This window comes from Molossus molossus, unplaced genomic scaffold (assembly GCF_014108415.1).
Source record: "Molossus molossus isolate mMolMol1 unplaced genomic scaffold, mMolMol1.p scaffold_m16_p_6, whole genome shotgun sequence".
In the NCBI taxonomy this organism is placed as follows: Eukaryota; Metazoa; Chordata; class Mammalia; order Chiroptera; family Molossidae; genus Molossus; species Molossus molossus.
In genome coordinates, this window is record NW_023425399.1 from 11,118,613 (window position 1) to 11,145,076 (window position 26,464).

Consider the following 26,464-nt stretch of genomic DNA (forward strand, 5'->3'; position numbering starts at 1 on the left):
TTCAGATAGAGTGGGAGGGAGAGAGAGAGAGAAACATCGACGTGAAAGGGACACATCGAGTGGTTGCCACCTGCACAACCCAACCAGGGCTGGGGACAAACTGCAACCAAGGTACATGCCCTAAGCGGGAACCGAACCCGGGTCTCTCTGGACCACAGGACAACGCTCTAACCACTGAGCCAAACCGGCCAGGGAAATTTGCATTTATTTTATTGAGAATTATTTTTAGCAACTTTTAACACTGAGGGGCAATATGAACAGTTTTTATATATTCATGGGGCCATCGGTATTTCCTTTCCTGTGAATTGTTAAACTGTGTGTTTATATTTTTTGTACATTTTCAAATGAATTGTTGGCGTTGGTCTTATTGATTTCTAGTACTCTTTATATAGTGAAAGATCGGTGATTATTCTGCAATATGAGCTGCAAATACTTTCCTCTTATTTGTTTTTTACTTTGCTTATAGTGCTTTCTTCCATGTAGAATTTTTGAGAAAATTTTATATAGATGAATTTATCAACCTTTTCTCATGTGGCTTCTGAATTTTCTATTATAATTAAAAGGGCGTGCCCATTCAAGGAGTTGTAAAAAAAAAAAAAAGTAATCACATGTTTTCTTCTGCTATTTTAATATTTTTTATATTTAAATTTTTTTAAAAATCTATTTGGAGTTTATCCTTAGCGTGCTGGCCAAGGTTTGAATCCAATTTTATTCCCTGTTCCAGATGACCACCAGTTGTCCCAACACCATTTGACACACAAAAATTTTTAATTTTGATGAAGTCCAATTTTTCTACCTTTGATTGCCTGAGCTTTTGATGTTATATCTAAGAAACAGTTGACTAGTCCCAGGCCATGAAAATTTACCCCTATGTTTTTCTTCTAAGAATTTTATAGGCTTAGCTCTTACATTTAGGTCTTTGATCCATTTGGAGTTAAATTCTGTTTGTGGTGTGAGTTAGGGGTTCACACTCACTCTTGCGCGTGTGGCTGTCCAGTTGTCCTGTCACCATTCGTTGAAAGACGATTCTTGCCCCCATTGAATGGTCTTGGTATCCTTGTCAGCAATCAGTTGGCCACAGATGTATGGGTTCATTTCTGGACTCTCGATTCTGTGCCATTGATCTACGTGTCCAACACCATTGACTGAATAGCCCATCTTTTGCACACCAATCTGTGATACCAGCTTTATCAAGACTAAATCCCCATTTATATTTGGGTATATTTCTGGACTTTCCATTTGATTCCATTGATTACTCTGTTTATTCATGTTTCTGTTTGATCCCCGAAAGGCCCCCTGGGAGTCATATGATCAGATTCACATTTTTAAAAGACCACCCAGGCTGTGGGTGGGGAGAACAGATCTTAGAAGGGAAGACAGAGGGAGTCCGCTCGCAGGCCAGTACTGTCTCCAGAACAGACGACGAGGCCTGGCCAGGAGGTGGTGGGCTGGGGAGAAGTTGGTCATCCTTGCGGTGGCCGCTCCTAACGTCTCCACTTTCCGTCTCAGGGGCTGGAGGAAGAAGAAATCGGACGTGAGAGCTGATGCAGAGGACAGAACTCGAGCTGTGATTCAGGAGGAATACAAGAATCTGGGGCCCATGAAGTGCGCAGCCGGGAGTCCTTGGGGTGGCGAGAGAGCTGGGTGTTAGAGTACAGGGAGTTACCTCCTGGCCTGACCCTGGTCCCTAGGGGCTGAGACCCAGGGGGACATCAGGACCAATGGCCTGAAATGTGAGGGTAGGGAGGTGGAGGGTAGGGAGGTGGCTTACACAGTCAGCCTCTTGCCCTGGGACTGGAGTAGATACCCTGAGAACCACAAAGCTCCTCAGGGTGTGCATGGGGTGGGGACCCGCCTCCTTCCTGCCGGACGCGTCCTTCCCCTCTGGTACATGGGGCGCTCCGTATTGCCTTGGGTGGTTTCCGGGACCGTGCTTAATGCACGTGTTTCATGTGGTAAAAATAACTAGGCCTCAGCAGGCTTGCTGACTCTGCCACTTACTTCCTATGTAACCTTGGGCAAGGCACTAACCCTCTCTGGGCCCCGTTCCCCAATCTATGCAATGGGCACATTGGGTCGATATTTGCCTGAATATTTGAGGATTCTTTCTACCTCTCTTCACGTCTGTCCCTTTCTGTGTTTGTTCCACTTGGTGTGGACGTTCATCTGTCCACCTGTGTGTGTGACTGTTCCTCCCTCTTTGCCCGCCTCTCTGTCCGTTTCCTTCCTCTCTGCTTTTCTGACTGTTTCCCTCTTTCTCTCTCTGGATTCTCCTTAGGACTCTGGGAAATTCCCAGTAAAGATGATATAAATAGTTTTGGGGGGAGGGGTTCTTGATGCTTAGGAAGGGTTCCGGGTGAGTGTGGAAGCCCCAGGCAGAAACCACTCGCACCATGGGACACCCCTCTCCTCACTCGGGGGACTTCCTGGGGGGTGAATCGCTTGTTTCAGTTTCTTAGAGGCAGGGCCTGGGCCCCTCAGCCATGGGCACCTGTGCGAGGCCTCCCCCCCTGCGGCCGCCCGAGCGCGCGGTCACCCTGTGCCTGCATGTCTATGCTACAGGTTTGCTGAGCAGGCCGTCTTCATCCTTTTCTGCATGTTCGCCATTCTCCTCTTCTTCCGGGACCCGAAGTTCATCCCTGGCTGGGCCAATCTCTTCACCCCTGGGTGAGCCTCTGGGGACCCGGGGGCAGAGTCCAACGGGGAAGATTCTGGGATGGGCCACGTGGAGCTGGAGAGGCAGTGCGGCTGGGGTGACCCGGCCTAGGTTCAAACCCCTCGTCCCTGGTAATTATTAATGGCTCCTCTTTTTGCTCTCAAAAGAGTTCTGGTTGGGATGATAAGACATTTGGGTTCTTAAGAGCTTTGGCTCTGAAATCAGACGGAACTGGGCTCCAATGGCAGTTCTGTCACTTACGAATTGTGCGGCCCTGAGCCTGTCATTCATTCATTCACCCGAACAACCCTTATCGAGAGCCTAGTATGTGCGAAGCATCATGCCAGGTGCTGGGGACACGGACAACAAAGTAACTTATTGTAATGAATGCGATGAAAGAATGAGAGGCTGAAGTGATGAAACAATGGAGCAGGGGCCTTGACTTGGGCTAGTTCTGGGAAGAACCAAACGTTAGCAAGGGTGGAGGTAGAAACTGGAGACACGTTGGGCGTATCTCCTGAGAGCCAGAGGTAGGAACCGACTTAGGATGTTTGAAGAACTGACTGAAGCCCAGAGTGACCGAGGCCTGGTGGGAAGGTGGGAGTGTGGCGAGACGTGGCTGGAGGGGAAGGTGAGGTCCAGGTCCTGGAGGTCTTATTGGTCATGTGATGCATTTTGGCCTTTTTTAATGAGAGCAACGGGAAGCTATGGGAGGGTTCAAAGGTACTTAGCCTCTCTGTGGCTCAGTAGCCTCATCTGCAAAAAGGGTATTGTAATAGCACACTTCTCCTTGGATTGTTCTGAGGATAAATGAGTTAATACATGTCAAACGATTAAAATGGTAAAACATGAATTATATTTACTTGAGAATGGAGGGCAGGGGCAAAAATGTAGGTGAGAGAACAGTTAGGAGCTATGACACCATTTAGATGACCCCTGTCATCAAAGACAGGGGTCAGGAAACGAAGGCTGATGGACCAAACAAATCTGGCCCACCCTTGTTTCTGAATGGCTTTTACATTTTTAAATGGCAAGGGGAAGTCAAAAGACCATATAGGATGGGGCAAAAGTAGGTTTCCAGTTGTGAGTACGCAAAACACAGAGTTCATTCTGGTATTCTTACTTAATAATCATGGTATTATTTTCCATACGAACACCTGTGACCCTACTTTTCGACGCCTCCCTCCCCCGTATTTTGTGACACATGAAAAGTATATGAAATTCAAAGGCCAGTGTCTACAAATAGAGTTCTGTTGGGCCACAGCCACACCTGCCCCTTTACGTACCGTCTGGCTGCTTTCATGCTGTGACGTCAACATTGAGCCGCGACAGAGACCACCACGCAGCGTGCAAAACCCAACGTGTTTATTGTGTGGCCCTCGACCGAAGATGTTAACTGACCCCAGTCTAGGCAAAGGCTTTAATGGCTTGAATGAAACTGGTGGCCGTGGAGATGGAGAGTCAAGGTGTATTTCAAAGTCAGAAATGATGGGACTGGTTAGGTTGAACTTGGGGCCCTGATAGAAAGGAGTCCCTGCATAGATGGTGCTCAGTTGGAGAAGAACATTCTTTAGAAAAATCGGGGGTGCCTTATCAATGATTCGATTTTGAACTTGGTTTAGACTTATCAAGTCTAATTTTGTCTTTCAAATATTGAGATGGGCAGTTGGATATATAAGCCTGGAGCTCCGAGGTGTCAGGTTGCAGATATAAATCTGGAAGTCATCCTATAATTTTGGAATTTAAGTCTATAGGAATTGATGGGCTCAGCTAGGGAAACAGTGTAGGGAGAGTGTAGTAGAATCTGGAGAACCCATCATTTAGGAGCTGGGTAGAGAGTGAGCCCATTAGAACAATGGAGAAGAAGCAGTCAGCGAGGTGGGCAGAAAGCCTGGAGCCACGGACTAATTAAGGCCAAGAGAGGGAGGGTTTTAAGGAGGAATGAATGGGCAACTATGTCCAATTCTGGTTGGAACATGACTAGATAGGAGATATGTCCTGTGGATTTAGTGAGATATGATGATTTTTATCAGCACCATACAAAATGTGAGCCACATGTAAATTAAATATTTTAATAGCCACATTTTTTTAAAAAGTCAAAAGAAACAGATGACATTAATTTTAGTAACCCAGTGACTGAAAAAAATCCATTTTTTTGTAACCCAGTATATTATTTTAACATGTAATCCATGTAAACTATTTTTGAGAGATTTTACTTTTTTTCTTACTAAACCTTCAAACTCTGGTGTGTATTTTATACTGCCGCACATTTCACCTTGGTCTGGCCACATTCCAAGTGTCCACCAACCACACGTGGCTGCTGGCCACCGTGTCGGACACGGCAGCTCTCACCCATCCCCCCGGAGCCTCGGTCTCCCCTTTGATACAACGAGCGATACAAGTCTGATCTCGTGAGGGTTGCTATGAGAAAAAAACAATACAATTTGCCCTGGCCGGTTTGGCTCAGCAGTTGGAGCATCGGCCTGCGGACCAGAGAGTTCCAGGTTCGGTTCCCGCTAGGGGCACGTACCAAACCAAAAAAGAAAAAGAAAAAAAAAAAACAATTTCACGGGATCAATAGAAACGGCTCTTATTACTATTTCCCCCGCTCCACACACACACACAAAAAAATGTAGGTATTTGGTTTTTATTTCAGATAAAAAAAAAAATGGGGGTTATAAGCATTCTGACAATACAGAGAAAATAAAAATCACCTAGAATCTTTGTCTCCAGTTCTGATGGGCATCCTTTCTGACTTAAAATAACGCCTCTCTGCGGACTGTTCTACAGCTTGACGGCATTGGTGGTCATAAGACTGTGCATTAGTCAAAACTCATTTAACCATATCCTCAAAATGGGTGCATTTTATTCCAGGTTAGTTATATATGTCCGTAAAACTAATTTTAAAAACACACGCAAACTGACTGAAAAGAAGCCTACCTAAACACAAAGTTTTTTTGACAGAAATGTGATTACAATGAACATAGTGTTTATGATCTTTTTTCTTTTTCGTTTTATCCTCATTCGAGAACATTTTTGCATTTATCTTCAGATAGAGCGGGAGGGAGAGAGAGGGGGAGAGAGAGAGAGAGAGAGAGAGAGAGAATCATCGATGGGAAAGGGACACATTGAGTGGCTGCCACCCGCACAACCCAACCAGGGCCGGGGACAAACTGCAACTGAAGTACATGCCCTTAGCGGGAACCGAACCCGGGACCCTCTAATCCGCGGGCTGACGCTCTAACCGCTGAGCCAAACCGGCCAGGGCTGATCTTTTTTCTTTTCTGTTTCATACGTAACTTTCTGAAAGTTACGTATGCTCATTATAAAAAATTTAAACAATCCTGAAGTGAAAAAGTAAAATTTAGTTTCCCTTCATCTGCCCTCTGTCCCACTCCCCAACAATGTTCACAATTAAAGTTTGGTGTGTAATGTTTCAGGTACACACATGTGCACACACACATACACACACACACACCTTAATACATACACATAGATATATAACAAAAAATTGGAAAATATAATAATATGATCACGGAAAACTTGCTATTTCATTTTTTAAAAAAACACTGCATAGTATTCTACAGAATGGGAGTATCTTAATTTAATTTATCAATTCCTTTTGGATTGTGTCCAATAGTGCAAATAAAAAGTTGATTTTTAAAAATTTACAAGTTTTCTTGGTTGTATATCTATGTCAATACATAAAGATTGATATTATTGTATATATTTAAAATATATATACAATATATGCAGGGTATTTTATTATATATAATATATATGTATATGTATACATATATATATAATTAAATGGAATTTATTTAAACATGCCCTTACTAAGCATCTTCCACTTTTTTTCTCTTATCAAATGAGCATCTCTATATGTAATCTGTGTATAAGAGTCCAGTTATTTCCTGAGGATAGACTCCTGGGAGTACAATAACTGGATCGAGGGGTATTCTCATGTAAAGTATTGAAACATGTTGCCGGCTGCCCTCTAGAAGATGAAACATTTCTCTCCCTCCACCCCTGTGTTCTTCCCAGCACCCTCATTCAGTATTATCACCCTTTTCATGTTTGCCTGTCTGCAGAGGTAACAGCATGGTATTCCATCAGTGTTTGGATTGATATTTCTCTAATACAGTGATATCGACCATCTTTTCCAGTTTCTTGGCCATTTAAATATTCTTCTTCCCAAATATGTGGGTTAAAAAAGCTTTTTTTTTTTAATCCTCACCCGAGGACATTTTTCTATTTTTTGTTCAGATAGAGTGGGAGGGAGGGAGAGGAACAGAGAGAGAGAGAGAAACATCGACGTGAAAGGGACACACTGAGTGGCTGGCACCCACACGACTAACCAGGGCCGGGGACAAACTGCAACCGAGGCACGTGCCCTTAGCGGGAACCGAACCCGGGTCTCTCTAGACTGCAGGCAGACGCTCTAACCGCTGAGCCAAACCGGCCAGGGCGAAAAAAGCTTTTGTTAGGAGTTGGCGCTGAGCTTCATTGCACTTGGAGCTGGAAAAATCTGAGTTCGATACCAATCTCCTCCACACACCACACTCTGCTCGCTGAGACGTGGATGCCTTGTCTGAAGTGGAAGACGCCAGCCCACGGCTTCTGTGGGCTGAAAGGTGCAGTTAGGTTTCGAGGGGCGATGAGGCTGATTCCATCTGGGCTCTGCTGATGTGAATGAGCTCCATGTCCATGTAGTAAGCTGCCTGTCCAAGGAGGAATGCAAACAGAAGCTGGACAAATACAGAGCTGTTACAGGAACCCCGGTGATCCACGGGAATGCCACAGACCCCAGTATTCTGTGACCCTCAGATTCTTTTCTCCATGGTTATGTCCCTTTATCTGGTGTCCTTGAGTTGGGAGGAGAACTATTTGTTTGGCTCAGTATCTAAAAGCCCAGAGAGCTGTGGGTAAAAGCCTTTGCATCCATGGGTGGTGGCGTCCCTGCTGAGTTCAGTGCAGGACAGAATCCAAAGGCCTCTGACAAGGCCCCTTCTCAGAGGCCTTAATTCCCTCCCACAAATCCTCATTTGCAAATCTGCCAAACGTTGGCCTGCTGAGATACCCACGGTCACCTGCTTCAGGGCCTTTTCTGTCATTGTAGGTTTACTTCTGATGCTGTCACGGGCGTGGCCGTTGTCACCGTCTTGTTCTTCTTCCCGTCCCAAAGGCCCTCTCTCAAGTGGTGGTTTGACTTTAAAGGTAAGGTGGTCAAGGCTGGGGTGTTGGTGAGCTTAGTGAGTTCTGTGGCCTGGAACGTGGTGATCAGTGGCCTAGAGGTGGGGCCCAGGCCTGGGATCTGAGCACCCTATTGTACGAGCCACGAGCCACGAGCCACCCTGTTTTCTCCCCATTCCCTGTTCCCTGTCCTACCGGCTACCTTGTCTGGGCACCGAGGGCGGCCAGAGGTGACCCTCCAGGGCAGGGGTCAGCAACTGCATATAGTCCAAATCCAACCAGCTGTCTAATTTTGCACCACTCATGAGCTAAAAATGGCTTTTGCATTTTTAAATGAATGAAAGGAATCAAGAGAAAAGTATGCCATGATACAAGAACATTACATGGAGTTCAAATGTCAGTGTCCATTAATAAAGTTTTTAATTTCATCAATAAGAAATTTGTGGACTTTTATTTTCTTTAGTTATATAAGCACCTACTCAATAGCTCGATGTTGCCTCTTAGCCCACAAAGCCCCAAATATTTACTTTCTTGTTCTTTAAATATGTTTTTATTGATTTCTTAGAGAGAGAGAGAGAGAGAAACATCGATCAGCTGCCTCCTGCTCGCCCCCTACTGGGGATCGAACCGGCAACCCAGGCATGTGCCCTGACCAGGAATCGAACTGGGACCTCCCAGTCTATGGGACGATGCTCAATCCACTGAGCAACATGGTTAGGTGTTCTTTACAGAAAACTTGTTGCCTCTGAAACTTGTAACTCGGTTGCCAGAGGGCCTGGACATGAAAATTTCGAGTTGGGTTTAGATGCATAGGAAGTGGTGGGAAATGAGACAAACAGCCAAGAAGCGTTCAAATTCAGCCGAAAAGAACCACTGAGCCCTCCAACCAAACCGGCTGTAGGCTGCCTTGGCCTTCGGAGCTCCACTTTGTGACCTCGCTGGATTTCCAGCAGGTGTCTGCCAGGAGAAGGTGCCAACACCTGCCACCTGTCCCAGAGGCTGTGCCTGGCCCATCTCGGCCTGGGGTGGGAGATGAGCTCAGGACGAGGAGTCAGGGAATAGGGGTCATCATCTAACTATTCTCTATTGTTGGAAAAAATGGAGTATTACAAAGGACAGTTCCAATTCTGGAGGATGGGGTTGGAGTGTGAGGAGCTCAGCGTAAGGATCAGGAGGGAGAGGGTTTCACAGGGTCACAGGGTCCCACCAACAGTTACTGGAGCAGGGCTGGCCCTCGAGGAGGCTGGCGCTGGGTCCAAGGAGCTTACGCTGTGCACTGTGGCCTCTACAAAACCAAACAGGGTTCCCTTGTTGCCTCCATCTCTACTCTGTCTTGCTTCCAAACGGCTTTCTTTCTTCCTCACTGTTGGCTCCCCAGATCATTTCTTGGTCTCTTCTTTGTTTCTACTGCGTCTTAGCTTTTGTGTCTTTATAGCTTCTGCTTCGTTGTAGTTCTTGCCTTTTTATAACTTCTGTTTCCTTCTAGTGTCTTCTCCCTGCTGGTGATCAGTTGCTTGTAGGTTCTGCTCCCCGGCTTCTGCTGTTTCCTGTCCCCTCCGTTCTGGTCCCTACGAGTCTTACAGTGCGTACTTCTCCCGCGGAGTCCTCCTGGTGTCTACTGCCTCAGAATTTCCGCTTTCTCATAACTTCTGCTTCCTCCGTTTCCACTTCCTGGTAGGATCTACTTCCTCCGTGTCCCCACAGAACCTCAGTCCTAATGCCCCTCCTGTGTCATGTGGCCTCTGCCCAGGTTTTCGCCTTTAATTATCACTTCCTCTGCCCAGTTGTGTCTCTACTTCCCATTGCTGCTTCTGAGAATAACGATCTGGTCGGTCTGGCTTCTTCTTTTTCTTTTAACAGCTATATTGAGATATAATTTATTTACTGCACAAATCGCCCATTTAAAGTGTACAATTCAATGGTTTTCAGTATATTCACAGAGTTGTACAGTCGTCAACACAATTGATTTTAGAACATTTTCATCACCCCATGGAGAAGCCCGGGTTCATTCATGCCCCTCCCCCCCAAGCCCTAGACAACCACCAGTCTACTTTCTTTATGGATTTACCTATTCTAGATATTTTATGTAAATGTAACCATAATTACATATGTGATTCTTTGCGACTGGTTTCTTTCAATTAACGTGATGTTTTTAAGGATTGAGACATGTTGTAATAACATGAGTTCGTATTTCTTCGTCTTCTTTTTTTAATCTTCACCTGAAGATATGTTTAGAGAGAGAGAGAGAAACATCAGTGTGAGAAAAACATTGATCGGTTGCTTCCCACACATGCCCTGACCAAGAATTGAACCTGCAACCTTTTGGGTTTTTTTGTTTGTTTGTTTAATCCTCACCCGAGGATTTTTCCACATATCTTCAGATAGAATGGGAGGGAGGGAAAGAGAGGGAGAGAAAGAGGGAAACATTAATGTTTGAGGGACACATCGACTGGTTGCCTCCCGCACAACCCCAACCAGGGCCGGGGACGAATCGCAACTGAGGTACGTGCCCTTGACTGGAATTGAACCCACGACTCATTGGTCCGAGGGCTGATGCTCTAACTGCTGAGCCACACCAGCCAGGGCAGAACCTGCAACCTTTTGGTGTATGGGACAACGCTCCAAGCAGCTGAGCCACCCGGCCAAGGCAGTGCTTCTTATTCCTGTTTGGGCAAATCTTCCCCCACCGGCTACCTTGTAGCCTCATAGATTCCTGAGCAGCCTGTGGACCGGCTGCTCCTGATCAGGTCCCATCCATGTTCTGCCACCTGGGAGTGGGCTTATAAGACCCAGAGCGTCCCCTCGGCTGGGGCTGTGGGAGGGGCACCATGACCTAGGTGTCTGGTATCCCAGCTGTTACCGATTTGCTGGGAGACCTCCAGTGAGTTCCTATATTCTCTGGGCCTTGCCTTCCCACTTCAAAGTGAGCAGGCCCCCTAGACACCCCTCGCCTCTGGCGTTACTAATTCTACAGAACGGGGACTGCAAACTCAAATGCCCACGGGGAGGTGACCTTTGTGCAGGCAGCCAACTGGGTGCAGAACAGCGTTTCAGGAAACGTGCCTCCCCACCCCCCGTTCGTCATGCCTTTCACGGTTTTGAAAAGAGAACAGTTTCTGTATTACAAGAAAATAGCAACAGAGGGTGATAGTAAGTGCCAAGACCCCGTGGAAAGTAGGATTTTGTGGGATGCCCGTCCGTGCACGTTTTGTCCACAGCTGCCGCGGGCCACCACAGCAGCGACAGAAGCTGCAGAAACTCCCTAACCCTTCACAGCAGTGTGCTGACCCCTGTTCTAACCACTGCACCCACCCCCGCTTTTGAGAACACACAAATCATCCCATAGTTCCATGGGCCAAAGATTCCCGTCGCTTTTGTTCTGCTGAATATCCTTCCTCTGTCTTTCCTCTCTGTACACATCCAGGTACAAAGACAGCCTTTTGTCCTGGGTGAGGGGGGAAATAACACTGGGCACTCGACCCTGGGAGACTTAAGGGGTGTCCTGAGTGGAAGCCTGGTGCCAGGAGATTCCCCAGCTGGGAGGAGCCTCGAGAACTATTTCATTCTGAACAGAGCAGACGCCCCATGCTGCTGCTGCGGGTGTTTCCCCCCAAAGCTCCAAAATCCTATGCTGGAGCCAGATGGTGGCTTCCCGGAGAACCCCGAAGGGCCCCACAAAGATAGGGCTGCGGGGACCAGCGTCCGCTCCTCAGAATGAATGTCTTCTCTCTACCCAGCTCCCAACACCGAGACAGAGCCCCTGCTGACGTGGAGGAAAGCCCAGCACACCATCCCCTGGAACATCATCCTTCTCCTGGGAGGGGGCTTCGCCATGGCCAAAGGCTGTGAGGTAAGAACGGCGGGTGGGCTGCAGCCGGGGCGGTGTGGGCAGGTCCCCCCAGCTGCAGGCTCAGCCTAAGAGCCAGTGACACTGTGGTCCCTGCAGACACCAGTTCATTTGCCAGCTGGGGTCATCATAGTTCCCATCTTACTGCAGAGAGACAGGACTCAGGCGTCATCTGGGGCTCCCATGAACATGACACCATTACTGCTACTAACGGCATCACCACTCCAGGGCTGTGTGCCGGGTGCTGTGCTCGCCCTGTGTATCGACACATAGTAACTGATTTAAACCTCCCAACGAGCCTAGGCAGTACCTGCCATCCCCACTCTACAGGTTAGACCATGGAGGCACAGAGAGGTAAAGTAACTTGCCCAAGGTCACACAGCTATGTACTCTGGATTAGAATCCAGGTAGTTTGGCTCTAGAGTGTATGCTCTTAGCTACTATGATATGAATGTTAGATATTTTTAATAGTCGTTGATTAATTATTCATGTTATTCTAGAAGGTTCTGTGAGCTCAGAGGCAGGGCCGGGACTAGAGTGAGGCCAGCAAGGCACCCAGGGCGAGGATTTCAGGAGGCGCTCGCTCTGGGGGTCGTCGGCCTCGGTGCCCACTGTGTATCATAATGTATTATCTCACCGAACCCTCACAGGACCCGAGGGGCGACGGGAGATTTCTCACCCCCCTTTTACAGGTAGGAAAACAGAGGCATGGGAAAATTAAGCAGCCCTCTTGGGATCATAAAGTCACACTCTGCTTAGCAGCTGGGGTTCGCACTCCTGTCGATGTGATTTCAGAGTCCAGGCTCCTCGGGGCTCGGTCTCGAGACTTCCCAAGCGCCAGCACGGGTCCGAGCACTTTGCAAATACCGACTTTATCGATCTTCACGAACACGCCCGAAGTAAATGCTGTGGCTGCCCCAGTTCAAAGATGAGGAAACAGGCAAGTGGAAGCGAAATCTGCGTTTGTGCAGATAGGAGATGGCAGAGCCAGGATGGGCGCCCATAGCTGACGAAGCGGGGCCCCGCTCACCCCTGAATTGCTTCATGCACGCCAATGCGTTCAAAACCGCAGCCAGTTAAAGGCGAACCTGAAATGAGGGGGGGAAAAAACCCTGGAACTACCTCTGAGAGTATTCTCTTTTTAAATTCAATTTAAAATTTCAAGTTCAAATAACATTACAGTGTAAAACACCTGTTCAGGTTTACACTAGTCAGAAGCCCGGGCTCGGGGATCTGAGCTGGATTCAAATGTGAGCTCTGCACCCCTCGCGGGGGGGGGGCACTTGGACGAGTTCCTTAGCCTCTCTGGGCACGAGTTTTCTCATCTATGTGTTGGCTCGAAGCTCTGGGTCGCGAAGTGATTAAAGAAGATAATGCTGGTGCCATCCATAGGGAACGGGAAGTGCTCAGGTCCCTGCGCCTCTCAGACCTCAGGTAGGGCAGGTTTGGCTCCCAGGAAGCAGACTCCGAGCTGGAGAAGTGAGCAGGGGGGTTATCAGGTCGTTTGGTGACCTTGAGGTCACCTCCTGCGGCAGGGGGGGAGACAGGTCTGTGAGGCAGAACCCCAAAGCCTCCACCAACCCCGAGAGCACCGAGCTGAGACGGCCACTCAGAGACCTCCCCGCTGGTCCGAGATGGCCAGGCCTTTCCACCCCAGCACCCCTCCATCGCCTGGGGACACGAGCCTCCCCAGGAGCAGGTGTGACCTCAAGCAAGGCAGGCCTTGGGTCGGGCTGGCAGCAAAGGCTTTCTGCACCCCACACTCCCTGTGCTGGGGCAACAGGCCTTCGTGGAAGGGGGTCTGGGTGCTTCTCTGAACAGCCACGCGTTTTGTGAACTGTATTTTTAGTTGATTCTTTTTTTTTCCTCTTCAGTAAATAGCACAGTTCAATGGTACAGATTTCAAAAAGAGCCAAAGGATAGAGGAACAGCAAAAGTACTGTTTTTGTCGCCATTTCAGGAATCCCCAAAACCAGAGAGGTTAAGAGACAGACTCTAGGTAACACAGCTCCTAGGTAGCCGAGCTGGGATTTGAACCGGTGTCTGCCTGATTCTTTGCACTACTGCCTCCGACTAGAGAGGCGTTAAGGAAGGGTTCCCCGAGGAAGTGACCTGTTACCCAGGCCATCCGGGAACAGTCACGTGTCTTCTCCCTCGTAGCTGGGTGTCTCTGTTTCCTCGTCTGCAAAATAGGAATACTAATGGGTCCCTTCTCATAGAGTTGTTACAGTTACTGAGTCGATATGTGTGGAGAATTTAGAACGTGGCTGCCTTAGCTGGTTGTTATGACGATGTTGGGGGAAAGGGGAATTCAGGATCAAGGATGACATCGAGGTTCTTGCCCTGAGCAACACTGTGGAAATGGTGCTGTTTACTGAGATGTACCTAGTCTAACCCAGAGGAAGGAGGTGGAGGGGTGACCCCACACCCCAGAGTCTTCTCCGAGCTCAGAGTGTGGTGGGCAAAGCCGGTCTCTCAGTGGGGACTGGGCTGCAGGACCGCTGAGCATGCTGGGAGGCCAGTCTGGCTCCTGGGCCAGCCCTGAGCAGCAGGCTCGGATTTCTGCTCCATGAGGACTTTATGTGGCAGCCACCCCTCCGCCTAGCCCTTGCTAGTACCATTCTGTCCCCAGGCAGCACAGCCTGCCCTGGGGGCCCAGACTGCTCAGGGCACACCCTACTTCCTAGCCCCAGCCCAGGCCCTTGCCAGGCCACAGTGGCCTCCTGCAGCTTAGAGGTCCTTGCATGGGACCCAGGGTGAGTCTGGATGTATGACCCCCACGTGCTGGTTCCGAGGAGCTGGAATCAGATCCCAGGGCTACTCTGAGCTTGGGCAACTCACTTACACCCACTTAGTGTTCTCATCAGTTTTCGGCTGCCCGTGGTGCCTCCCATATTTAGACTCTAGTCTGAAGGCTTCCACCAGCCACACACAAACCCATCGGCTCCCATCTCTCTCCTCTCGGCGGCTCCACTCGGTCCCACTGGCCCCTCAGCATTCCTCAGCCACACTAGATTCGTCTGTACCCCAGGACCTTTGAATTGCGTTCTCTCTGCCGAATGCTCTTCCCTGAGGTCTCTGGGTCCTCACCCTTCAGGTCCCAGCTCCAAGGTCAGCAGCAGTGAAAGGACACCACCGTGTCTAGAGTAGCCTCCCACCTGCACAGTCACCCTCCTCTCATCACCCTGCTTGACCCTGGGCGTGGTCTGTTTGCTGAGGTCGGTCTCTCTTACGAGAATGCAAGCTCTGTGAGGGCAAGAGCCACAGCTGTCTTATCCGCCGTGTCCCATGCTCACTGAATGAATAGCACCTGGACACCACCTACAGGATGGTGCTCTAAGGATCGATGACGTGATGGATGTATGGAAAGTGCTCAGGGGAGGGCTGATGCATGCCAGGGGCTAAAATGGGGGGCCGCTATCGACCTCAGGACGTTCATTGTTTTTGTAATTTTCCTATCTTATGCATAAGAGCTGGCCTTGTTCTGGGACCTTCATTTATAGCTCATTTGGTCTCCACCACAACACACTTGTCTGCAAATCTACTGAGGTGTTGAAGCTCAGTGTTAAATCAGAGCGGAACAAACCCTGCTGGTACGGAGAGACACGTGTCTTCCTCCAACCCCTCATTTCCTGCTGGAGATGAGATTTATTGTTGTTGTTGCTATTTTATTGCTAAATCCATTTATCTTCAGATAGAATGTGTGTGTGTGTGGGGGGGGTATCATTGTGAAAGAGACACATCGATTGGTTGCCTCCCACATGACCCCAGCCAGGACTTGTAACTGAGGTACGTGCCCTTGACGGGAATTGAACCCGAGACTTTTTGGTCCGCGGGCCAATGCTCTAATAGCTGGGCCAAACCGTCCAGGGCTGTTGTTATTATTTTAATTGGAGAAGTAGCCTAATGAAATTATTAAGAGCCAGAATTCGAGCTCAAAATCCAGTCCTAGGGTAAGACACCTCACTTAATTGGGCAAATCACACCTTGGTGCCCCAGTTTCTGTAACCATAAAACCGGGAGAATTCTCCTCCTTACCTCATGGGGTTGTCATGAAGATTAAATGAGTTAATATTAGCAAAACACTGTAAGTGAATCCAGCACAGAACAAACACTGTGTTGTTAAATTAAATAAATAATAATAAATCATATTCAGTGCTTACTACATACAGGAACTGTTTTGACTAGCACTCATTTAATCCTTACCATAACCCCTTGAAGAAATCAAGGATCAGAGATGTTCACTAATGTGCCCAAGATCACACAGCTTGTAAGCAGTACCGTGGTTTGAATGTTCACCTCATGTATGCAGCCTTCTCTTTTTTCTTTCTTTTAATCAAAGTCACTGCTCCCTTCCTAAGAATTATTACACAAAGTTGTACACGCACAGCTGAGCCTGCTATGTTTAATGAGTCTTGTAAGAAATTTCAAGGGTGTTTTCTATTGAGATTTCAAACTTAAACACTTATGCCATAACACGCTCTTTGTAAAGTACGACCCTACTGTTATCAAAGTGACCTAGAGGAGGACCCGGAAGTGGGAAAGGAGGAAGAGGAGGGGAGCATCGTCCTGCCAGCTCGGACTCCCTCTCGTGACCTCAGGCACCTCGTGACCTCAGGCACCTCTTGGCATCCGAGGGTCATAAAGAACACACTTTGACAGCCACTGCACGGGGAGGTTTCTGATGCCACCACTGGCATCTCCTGGCTCAGTGCTACTGATGACAGCTGACATGTACCAGGTGCCCAAGCACTTTACTAAGTGCTTTATAGACTAGCTCCTTTTCTCCTGATGATAACCGTCGGGGCCAGGTCCTATTATAGCCCCCTTTACAGATAAGGAAATTGAGGCACAGAGAGGTTAAGTTACTTGACCAGGATGACGCAGTCAGATAGGATTAAGATGGAGAACATGACTTAGCCTTGACTCCAGAGCCCTTTCTCCTCATTCTCTGGTCATACAGCCTCTGACCTTGCCTATTGCTGACCCCAGAGTCCCTGGAACACTGTGGGGCTATGTGGTTCCAAGGAAACAGAGGTTCTGATTCTGAAGGGAATGGGAGTGGGCCGGTGAAGCCCTTTAGGGTTCCCAAGAGAACCCCGGGCAGTTGGGGGTTCTCCTCTCTCATGAAGCTGCCAAACCTTGTCGTGGGTATGGAAGCCGAGCCAGGGGTATGAGTAGCTGTGGGACGTTGGCCGGAAGCCCGTCACCCAGAGGTCTGGCTATGGGGAAGTTCTTCTCATTCATCCAGGTCATTAACATTCCCTGTCCAGCCTCTCCCTCTGACTGCACACACTGCCGTCAGCCTCTTTGCCAAAGCTGTGGCCTCCGGGAAAAAGCAGTGGCCCCCTGTCTCCTCGAAGGGTTCCCTGGGCCAGGGGAGAAGCTGGGGCTTTGACTCTGCCACGTGCCGTATTTCTAGGCTACCAGACACACAGTGCAGATATAAAAGAAACACCTAAGTTTCACAAAGTCTCTTTAGAGTCAGATTGGAGAGATACGTGTTCCAGAACCCATTATGAAATTTTAAGTTCTGGATAAGCAGTAAATTTTCTATTAAACGTAAAAGAAAATGTATAGTTTCTTTGATAAGCCAAAGTATCTTGGTACCAGATGATACTGAGTTGATGAAAAAGCTGTGGTAGACATACACCTGATTCTAAATGTTAGGGGACTAACCCATCTCTGCCTTCCGTCACCGTTTAAGCCTATCTTTGTTAAACAACAACAAAGACAAGACCTTGTGGGTTTGGGGAGATATTGCTGCATAGCCCCACCAGGGGGCAGAATAGAGCACAACTTTACATTTTCCGCTTTGCTGCTTTGGGGTCCTAAAGAAGGTGTGTTGACTTCTGGTAATTAAGGATACATTTGACTGCAGGAGGGAGCAGCTGGGGAAGAGTATATATATCATACACTTGTAAATAGAGTAGCTCTCGGAGAAGTCAGTGGAGAGATGGAGATCATTCTGCAGCATTGTTATCAGGGTGAAGTCTGGAGCCAGGGAGGGTCCTTTGTCCTGCTGGACTCTGGTCAGCTCTGGGCATTGCTCTTCATTAAGAGGGGCAGTGACAGACTGGTGTGTCCAGAGGAGGGTGCCCAGGTGACAGGGAGTTTTGCAGGAGTACGTGAGCTTGCAGAAGCACATGGCCCTAAGTGGGAAATGCATCTCTCATTACTTTTGGGGACCGTGGGAATCATAAAAACTTTACCTGGCTCAGGTTGCTCCTCTGTCACACAGGGACGAATGACCTCATGGGGCGGTTGGGGGACTCAGGGAGGTAATGCATGCCAGTGTCTGGCACAGGTGGAGCCACAGTAATGGTGATTGTTAGGATAATTAATAATAATAGAATGTTAGTAATGTTAATATTTGTGTTATCATTGTAATAAACATCCTTATTAATCATACATATATTTGTTATTTATAATCATATTGATAGTGTCATATTTAATATATACCTGATACATGCTTTATATTACATATGATATAGTATATCTTTTATATAGTATTCATTTGATACATATTAATGTATAATAATTATAAGATGCATGTTTTGTACAATAATTGTGTTAATATCCTTTTAATTAATAACTGTCATTGGAGGAATGAGATTTATCATGGAGGATCCACTTCCCCTCTCCCATTCAAGTTAGAGCTTAGGGGTGCTAGACCCAAATGGATTATGTGGAGAATCAAATGGATTATTTGAGGGTCCAGGGCTTTGAGCCCCAGGCCTATAACATACGGAAGAGGGAAGAGTTCGAGAAGGAGAGTAGTAGATGCAAGTCCAGACTTGAATGTGTGACCTTGGACATGTCATTTACCCCCCTCTGAACCTCAGACTCCCCGTCTATGAAGGGATATCACTGTCATCAGTGATATCCTCCACCCTGGGCCCAGCCCTCAGGGGTGGCAGCTGGGGTAGTCAGGGGTGTGAAGATGCCCCTCCCCCTCCCTCTGCAGCAGCTGGGTTGGGCCAGGGTGTGAAGATGCTGCTTCCTCCTCCCCCTGCAGCAGTCGGGGCTGTCTCTGTGGATCAGTGATCAGCTGCACCCCTTGGAGGGCATGCCGCCCATGCTGGCCAGCTTCATCATCACCGCAGTCATCATCTTCTTCACGGAGTTTGCCAGCAACACGGCCACTATCGTCATCTTCCTGCCTGTCCTGTCAGAGCTGGTGAGGGGCCTTCTGGGAAGGGGGAGGGCTCCTGTCCCCCACCACACAGGTCAGAAATGTCTCTCCTGCTAGTGGGATCGCCACTGGCCACTGCTCTCCTCCAACACGCGTGCAAGCGTCAGAACCCGGCTTAAACAATCCAGGCTGCTCATTTTTCCTTCAAGCAATGCATAAGCAGAGTAAATGTTTGCAAAGTGACTAAATTCCTTCCTTGGAAAGTTTTCTAGGAAAATATAAATTACCAAATTTGGATTAAGCAGAAGTAGAAGACCTGAGTAGTCAAATAACCACAGGAGAAATTCTGACGATAGCAAAGCTCTAGCTTCCCTGTAAATCTGGGCTTCTTGGCATTATTGACATTTCAGGTCAGCGGTGGGGACTGTCCTGTGCACAGTAGGGCGTTTAGCAGCACCCCTGGCCTCTACCCTCTAGATACCAACAGCACCCTCTCTAAATCATGACTATCAAAAATGTGTTCAGACATTGCCAACTGTTGTCTGGAGAGACAAAAATCATCCCCAGTTGAGAACGACTGCTTTAAAATTCACCAGCCCTGACCAGCCAGTGTGGCTCAGTGGTTGAGCGTTGACCCATGCACCTAGAGATGGCCGGTTCAATTCCCGGTCAGGGCACATGCCCAGGTTGTGGGCCTGATCCCCAGTGGGGGGCATGCAGGAGGCAGCCAATCAATGTTCTCTCTCATTGATGTTTCTATCTCTCTCCCCTTCTCCCATCCTCTCTCTTAAAATCAATCAATAAAAAAATAAATAAAAAATAAAAATTCACCAGCCCTGGAGAGTTGGCTAGGTGAGAGCTAGAACCTTCAGGGAACAGATAGTCCTCAACCTCCCCCAAGTGTTCCAGAGCACAGGCAGGTAGAGAAAGCCATTCGATCCAGGTATACAGTTAGCAAAACCCCGGCACCAAGAGCACAGGAGGGAGCAAAGGGGGGAAAACATCATAACTCAACTGCACGTAAATAAAGATGCAAAGATGCAAGTAGCGAAATGAATCCAGGCTCATATGCAAAGAACAACATATCACAATCAAGAAGAGTTTACAGAAAAAATTTCAAAACAGGTTAACAGGAGTTTTACATGTGACGAGATTAAAGAAGACCAAACCATCTTATTACCTCAATACAACCCCAAATCCATGGAATTAAGTCAATGTTGCCAGGAGATACTTTGTATGCAGAGACGATATACCAGGCACCTGTCTGCACCACTGTCTTTGTTTGCTTACTGGGGCATCAGCTAGAACTGAGATCACACGCACAGAGATACACTGTATTCCATTATGAAACGGTAATTGCCGATTTGTTTAAGCCATCAGTTTCCAGCCTTTGCTACTATCCAGCAAGGCTGCCTCCAACTTTCCCCATCGGTGCACCGTTGATGACCTCTAGCTATACTGGTAGAATTGAGATCCCTGGCTTAAAGAGCCTGGACACTTACCATTTTGCTCGATATGGGTAAATTGCCCTCAAAGTGAATGTGTCATTCTACACGCTCACCCCTCCCTTGCTAAGTGTGATGGTATTTCATCACACCCTTCCCAGGATCTGAGGGACCTGGCCATGGAGAGAGATGGAGGGGCTGCGGGCGGGATGGAGGAGGGAGCCTTTTCTTGGAGAAGACACTAGCAACTGATGCATTCTTCTAAATGCTGCTTGTCCTCAAAATCAGAACATTTTAACTCCCCCCCCCCCCCCGACGGGTTTGCCGCCAGAATCAGGTGTTGTGAACACCACCACTCAATCAAACCCAAAATGGGAAAAGAAAAGACTCATAGCAACATCATCATCACTGGACACATCGATTCCAGAAAGCCATCTGGTCTACAAATGCGGTGGGATCAACAAAAGAACCATCGAGAACTTTGAGAAGGAGGCTGCTGAGCAGGGAAGGGCTCCTTCAAGTACGCCGGGGTCTTGGATACCCTGAAAACCGAACATGAGTGAGGTATCACCACTGACATCTCCCTGTGGAGATTCGAGATCAGCAAGGATTATGTGACCATCATCGATGCCCCAGGATACCGAGATTTCATCCACGGGCTCGTCTCGGGCTGACTATGCCGTCCCGACAGTGGGTGCTGGTGTTGGTGGATTGGAAGCAGGCGTCAGGGCAGACCCTGAGTGTGCCTTTCTGGCCGACACACAGGGTGTGAAACAGCTGACTGTTGGTGTTAACAGAATGGATTCCACTGAGCCTCCCTGCAGCCAGAGAGAGACGAGGAAGTCGTTAAAGAAGTCAGCACCTACATTAAGAAAATTGGCACAACCCCAACACAGTAACATTTGTGCTAATTTCTGGTTGAAATGGTGACAGTATGCTGGAGCCCAGTGCCCACATGCCTTGGTGCCAGGGATGGAAAGTCACCCGTAAAGATGCCCATGCCAGAGGAGCCACACCACTGGGAGCTCTGGTTTGCATCCTGCCACCAGCTCATCCAACTGACAAGCCCCTGCGTCTGCCCCTCTAGGATGTCTACAGAATTAGTGGCATTGGTGCTGTCCCCGTGGGGCAGTGGAGACCGGTGTTCTCAGGCCCGGCAGGGTGGTCACTTTGCTCCAGTCAATGTCACCACTGAAGTCGAGTCTGTTGAAATGCACCACGCAGCTTTGCATGAAGCTCTTCCTGGGGACGGTGTGGGCTTCCGTGTCAAGAACGCGTCTGTCAGAGATGTTTGTCATGGCAATGTGGCTGGTGACAGCAAAAATGCCCCGCCAATGGCAGCGGCTGTCCTGAACCAGCCAGGCCAGACCCGTGCTGGCTACCACCTGTGCTGGACAGGCCCTCGGCTCACGCTGCTTGCAGACCTGCTGAGCTGGAGGAGGAGACTGACCTTCGTTCTGGGAGGGAGCCGCAAGGTGGCCCGACGTATTTGAAATCTGGTGATGCTGTCGTCGTCCAGCGGGTTCCTGGCAAGTCCGCGTGTGTTGAGAGCTGCTCGGACTACCCTCCTCTGGGTCGCTTTGCTGTTCGTGACATGAGACAGACAGTGGCTGTGGGTGTCATCAAGGCAGTGGACCAGAAGGCAGCTGGAGCTGGCAAAGCCACCAAGTCTGCCCAGAAAGCCCAAAAGGCTGAGTGACTATTGTCCCCAGTCCCTGCCTCCCCGGTGAATCGGCGGAAGGACGGTCTCAGCACTGTTTGTCTCAATCGGCCATTTCAGTTTAACAGTAACAGACGGGTCCATGACCACAGTGCACCGCAGAACCTTCAGAAGGAAAGGAGAATGTTTTGTGGACCATTTGGTTTTTGTGCGTGGCAGTTTTTAAGTTATTCGTTTTTAAAATAAGTACTTTTTAATGGAAACAACTTGACCAAAAAATCTGTCACAGAATTTTGAGGCCCATTAAAACAAAGTTGAATGAGGAAAAAAAAAATCAAAATGTTTTACACACAAGGAGATGATTTTGGTGCATTTTGATGAAATGTACATGCTTTGAGTTGCAAAAGTTCCCTAGCAGGGCCCCAAATGGCCTATCTTAAAGAAAAATGCTGGAGCAGCATTCAACCTGAGATGTAGGTGAATATGACAAACCAGTGGCCCACTGGCTGAGGCCAATCCACAGACACACTGATGCCCACAGTCTTAGAGATTTGGAAGTGTTTGCTGGCAGGTGCCTTCTTGAGTTCTCCTTATCCCCAAAGTCCAATGAGGCTCCAACTAAAGGGGCCCAGAGTCCAGCTGTTTGAACTGTTTGGGTGAGAGAAGACAGGCAGGTAACTTGGGATCTCGTTAGAAATGAAGATTCTTGGGGCCACCCCAGATCTGCTGAATCAGCAACTCTGGGTGAGGTGGGGACCAGCCATCTGAGTCTTAACAAGCCTCCGGGTGATTCTCATGTACACTCGAGTTGGAGAAGTGTCCTGGGTAAATCTCCCCAGCCCATTCTCCCTGGTGACCCTGCAGTGTGGCCACAGAATGTCACTAATCTTGAGGATGTTCTCTCCATCTCTCCCTTGGTCTGGTTCTCGCCTCATCGGTTTATTTCTATGTATTCTCATTTCTGGCTGTGTTTGTCATTGTCCCTAAATCTGTCTTCTCCTTTGTTTCTATTGCTCCTTCTCACTCTGCATCTCCCTCCACGTCTTGCTTTCTGTCTCCATGTCACTTTTCTTCCAACTGTCTTTACCTCTCGTGGTTTCTCCTGTGGTTTCTCTCTGTTTATGTGTTGGTCTCGCCACCCCCTCCTGGCCCAGGCCATCCGCCTGAAAGTGCACCCCCTGTATCTGATGATCCCTGCCACGGTGGGCTGCTCCTACGCCTTCATGCTCCCGGTCTCGACGCCCCCCAATTCAATTGCCTTCGCCTCTGGACACTTGCTGGTCAAAGACATGGTGAGTCTGGGCAAGACACCGGGTGGTGGGCCAGGCACCTGGCAGGACTCCCGCTCCCCTATTTCTGCAGAGGTCATTCTGCAGAGGTCATTCCCAGTGGGGCCAGGAAGACACATTTTAGCGAACACTGTTTACACAACGTCAGGAAACTCCACTTAAGTGACTACTTTCCAAAGTTTGCTTTGGGGACAAGGGACTTTCCCCGCTCTCTGGACACTGCCCTCTGTTCTTGTTTGGCCAACTGCTCTTGCCCAGACTCTTCCAGAGAGAGGAGCAGCAGTCCACACCCCGGGACGAAAGGGCGGCCTCAGTGCTGGCGAGGGGAGCACCCCAGTGCTCGGCAGGGCTCAGCCCCTGGGCAGGGTGTTCCCTCTCCCGCTTCCTAAACTGGTGCAACCCAGAGGGGCAACCTGCTTAGCCAGCTCATGCTCTGGCTTCCGGGCTCAGGGACCCAGCGGGGTAAATGGTGAGGGCACGAAAGCGAGAGGCGGAAGGAGATCTCAGAGCAGCGTGCAGTGTGCAGGCGTCAGTTAACTAAGTAACGAAAGTGGAACTAAGCAGGCATTTTGAGCCAGGCTCCCAGGACCCTGGCAAAGGAAGACCCCCCCCCAGCTCCCCCAAAGCTTTGATTGGGCTCCTAACCCTCCAAACCGTGCCCGGGGCTGTGAGGCCCCTAGAGAAGAGGCCGGCCAGCCCCTCCGAGCGTCCTGACCTTGCTGCATGGCCTTCGCCCTTCACGATGTATAATCTTTCCATGAACCATCCTGGGTAGATTCATTCCCCAATTTTACTAAATCAACTTACATTTAAAAAAGAAAGTTAAATAAGAGTATATAAAGCCCTGGCCAGTTTGGCTCAGTGGTTAGAGCGTCGGCCTGCGGTCCGGAGAGACCCGGGTTCGGTTCCCGCTAAGGGCATGTACCTCGGTTGCAGTTTGTCCCCGGCCCTGGTTGGTCGTGCGGGTGGCAGCCACTCGATGTGTTCCTTCACATCGATGTTTCTCTCTCTCTCTTCCTCTCTCTCCCTCCCACTCTATCTGAACAAAATATGAAAAAATGTCCTCTGGTGAGGATAAAAAAAAAAAAAAGGAAATGTACCCACGCACGTGTACATGGAACACCAGTGTTGCATACCATTGACGGCAAGTCTAAAAATAAATGCAAAGGGAAGAAGGCAGAATAAGGATATTTCTCCCTGATAACAGTTGCCTGAAGAAGGTTCTGGACCCCTGCGTGTTAAAAGGAGCAGTGGGCGAGGAGGAGAGAAGTGTTAAGGGCGTGGTAGCACCTAAGGGGGACGTGTTTTGCTGTGATGTGAAAAGCAGTTGGAAAGGGAATGACCGTGAGAGTCACAACCGGACTACTCAGGGGACCACCAGAAACCCAGCTGGGAAGTGGGGCATTTCAGTCCTGTTTGGACTGCCTAGTTCGAGAGGTTACCTGGGGAAGGCACGAGAGAGCAGTTCTCTCCAGCTATTTAAAGAGGTGAGAATTTCCAGGAGAAAAATATTTTCCCAGTAAATAAAAGTATAGCCTTAACGTAACACACACTGTGTGTGTGTGTGTGTGTGTGTGTGTGTATGTGTTGTTGGGGTGGGGGTGGGGAATGTCTAATGATCAAGTCAGATTATTTTCAAGTTGTGTAGCCTTGGATAAGCTAATTTCTCTGGCCCTCATTTTCCACTTCTGTCAAACGGGAACAATAAGAAGAATAGCGCTGTAGGGTTGCTGTCAGGATTAAATGACCCTGTGACAGCTTCATGGCACAGTACCTGGCACCTCAAAACCACTCGATGAATGAGGACATTTGCAACACTTTGAGGGACAGTCTCAGGTGTGTAAGGATGGGAGGGTCTTAGGCATCGACCGAGCTGGGTTTGGGTGAATGACTTTGGGGTTTTCCATGTGTGTGATGCGCCTGTGTTTTTCCATGTACATGATGGATCTTGAGTCTGCGTTCTATTTCAGGTGCGGGCTGGCTTCCTGATGAACCTGATTGGCCTCCTGCTGCTCAACATGGCCATCAATACTTGGGCACAGCCCATCTTCCAGCTGGGTACCTTCCCAGACTGGGCCCACAGCCACTCGGCCAATGTTACAGCGCTGCCACCCACGTTTGTGACCAACAAGACATTGCAGGCCCTCTGAGCCCTCCTTGGAGACTCTCTTTGGGCTGGGCCCTCCCAGAAGGCTTTTACCATCACCTGCTCTTAGGATCAGACAGAAGGATCAAGCAGTTCTCTGCGATCCGGTGCGCAGCAAGCTACAAAGGCCCCTGTGGGCCACACGCAGGAGGGTCCTGGCTGAGGGGGCCTGAGTCACCTGCGAGAGGGCAGGGCCCAGGCTTGCCCCAACTCCAGAATCACAGCTGAACTGAATCAGATGTCCAGTGGTCCACTTGGGTCAACAAGTTCATTATCTAGGGCACCCTCTCCTCGCTCGTGCAGTTCAGGGCCCAGATAGTTCCCAGAGCTGCTGGCTGAGAAACACACTCCTTTGTCTGAGCTGAATGTGGTTTAGGCTGCACTCCGGAGAGACCATCTTGCCTCAAGGGGTCACCTTCCTTGAGAGGCTTTGGGGCTGCAGTGTTCCCGTCCACCTCTTCCAGCTGTCCACGGCTGGTGCGTGTTCTGTTCAGCTGGTGCCCATTCTGCACCATCTGTTTGGTACCCAGCAATCAGGGACATTTTCAAGCTGTGCAGAGGGGGAGGGACAGATAATTTCCTGAGGACGTGGAGACTGGGCAAAGCCTCCTTACTGCTCCTCTGGGCTCCCAAACACAACAGGGGGTTCTAGAACCCCCCGCCGGCATCTCTACTGGAGTTTTCAGGATCCTCCTGTTTAATCTGATTCAGTTCGGCCTGTAGTTCTGGAGTTGGGCCAAGCCTGGGTCCTGCTCTCTTGCAGGTGACTCTCAGCCCCTCCAGCCAGGACCCTCCTGCATGTGGCCGGCAGAAGCCTTTGTGGCTGTCAGCTACTGCTTGCTCATCAGCCGGTCTTTTCCTCCCCACCCCCACCCCAAGTGGCAAGCTTGATTGATTAGCAAAGGCCACATTTTTTCAGGGGCGAGAGGAAAGTCAAAAGATAAATCGGGGCCCTGTGAAGGGCCAGGGTAAAGTATCTTAGGCAGGCAAAGTATCACAGTCCTTTTCTACTGACAGGACACTGAGACTTCCGTGAGCCAGTGGCCGGGTGGCTCTCCTAGGGGGCTCGATCACTCCCAGTTTCACGCAGAAG

The 26,464-nt window shown here is 49.1% G+C and overlaps 1 protein-coding gene across 1 annotated transcript in view; it reads left to right on the forward strand.

The window, feature by feature from the left end:
- SLC13A3 (solute carrier family 13 member 3) overlaps nt 1-26,231 on the forward strand; it is a 65,150-nt gene extending 38,919 nt beyond the window's left edge. The window contains exons 8-14 of the mRNA XM_036244471.1: nt 1,510-1,605; nt 2,563-2,667; nt 7,776-7,873; nt 11,587-11,699; nt 18,715-18,876; nt 23,091-23,228; nt 25,196-26,231. Of these exons, the coding sequence (XP_036100364.1) occupies nt 1,510-1,605; nt 2,563-2,667; nt 7,776-7,873; nt 11,587-11,699; nt 18,715-18,876; nt 23,091-23,228; nt 25,196-25,375 (892 nt within the window). The 3' untranslated portion in view covers nt 25,376-26,231. The remainder of the gene's footprint in view (nt 1-1,509; nt 1,606-2,562; nt 2,668-7,775; nt 7,874-11,586; nt 11,700-18,714; nt 18,877-23,090; nt 23,229-25,195) is intronic.
- The last annotated feature ends 233 nt before the right edge of the window (nt 26,232-26,464 follow it).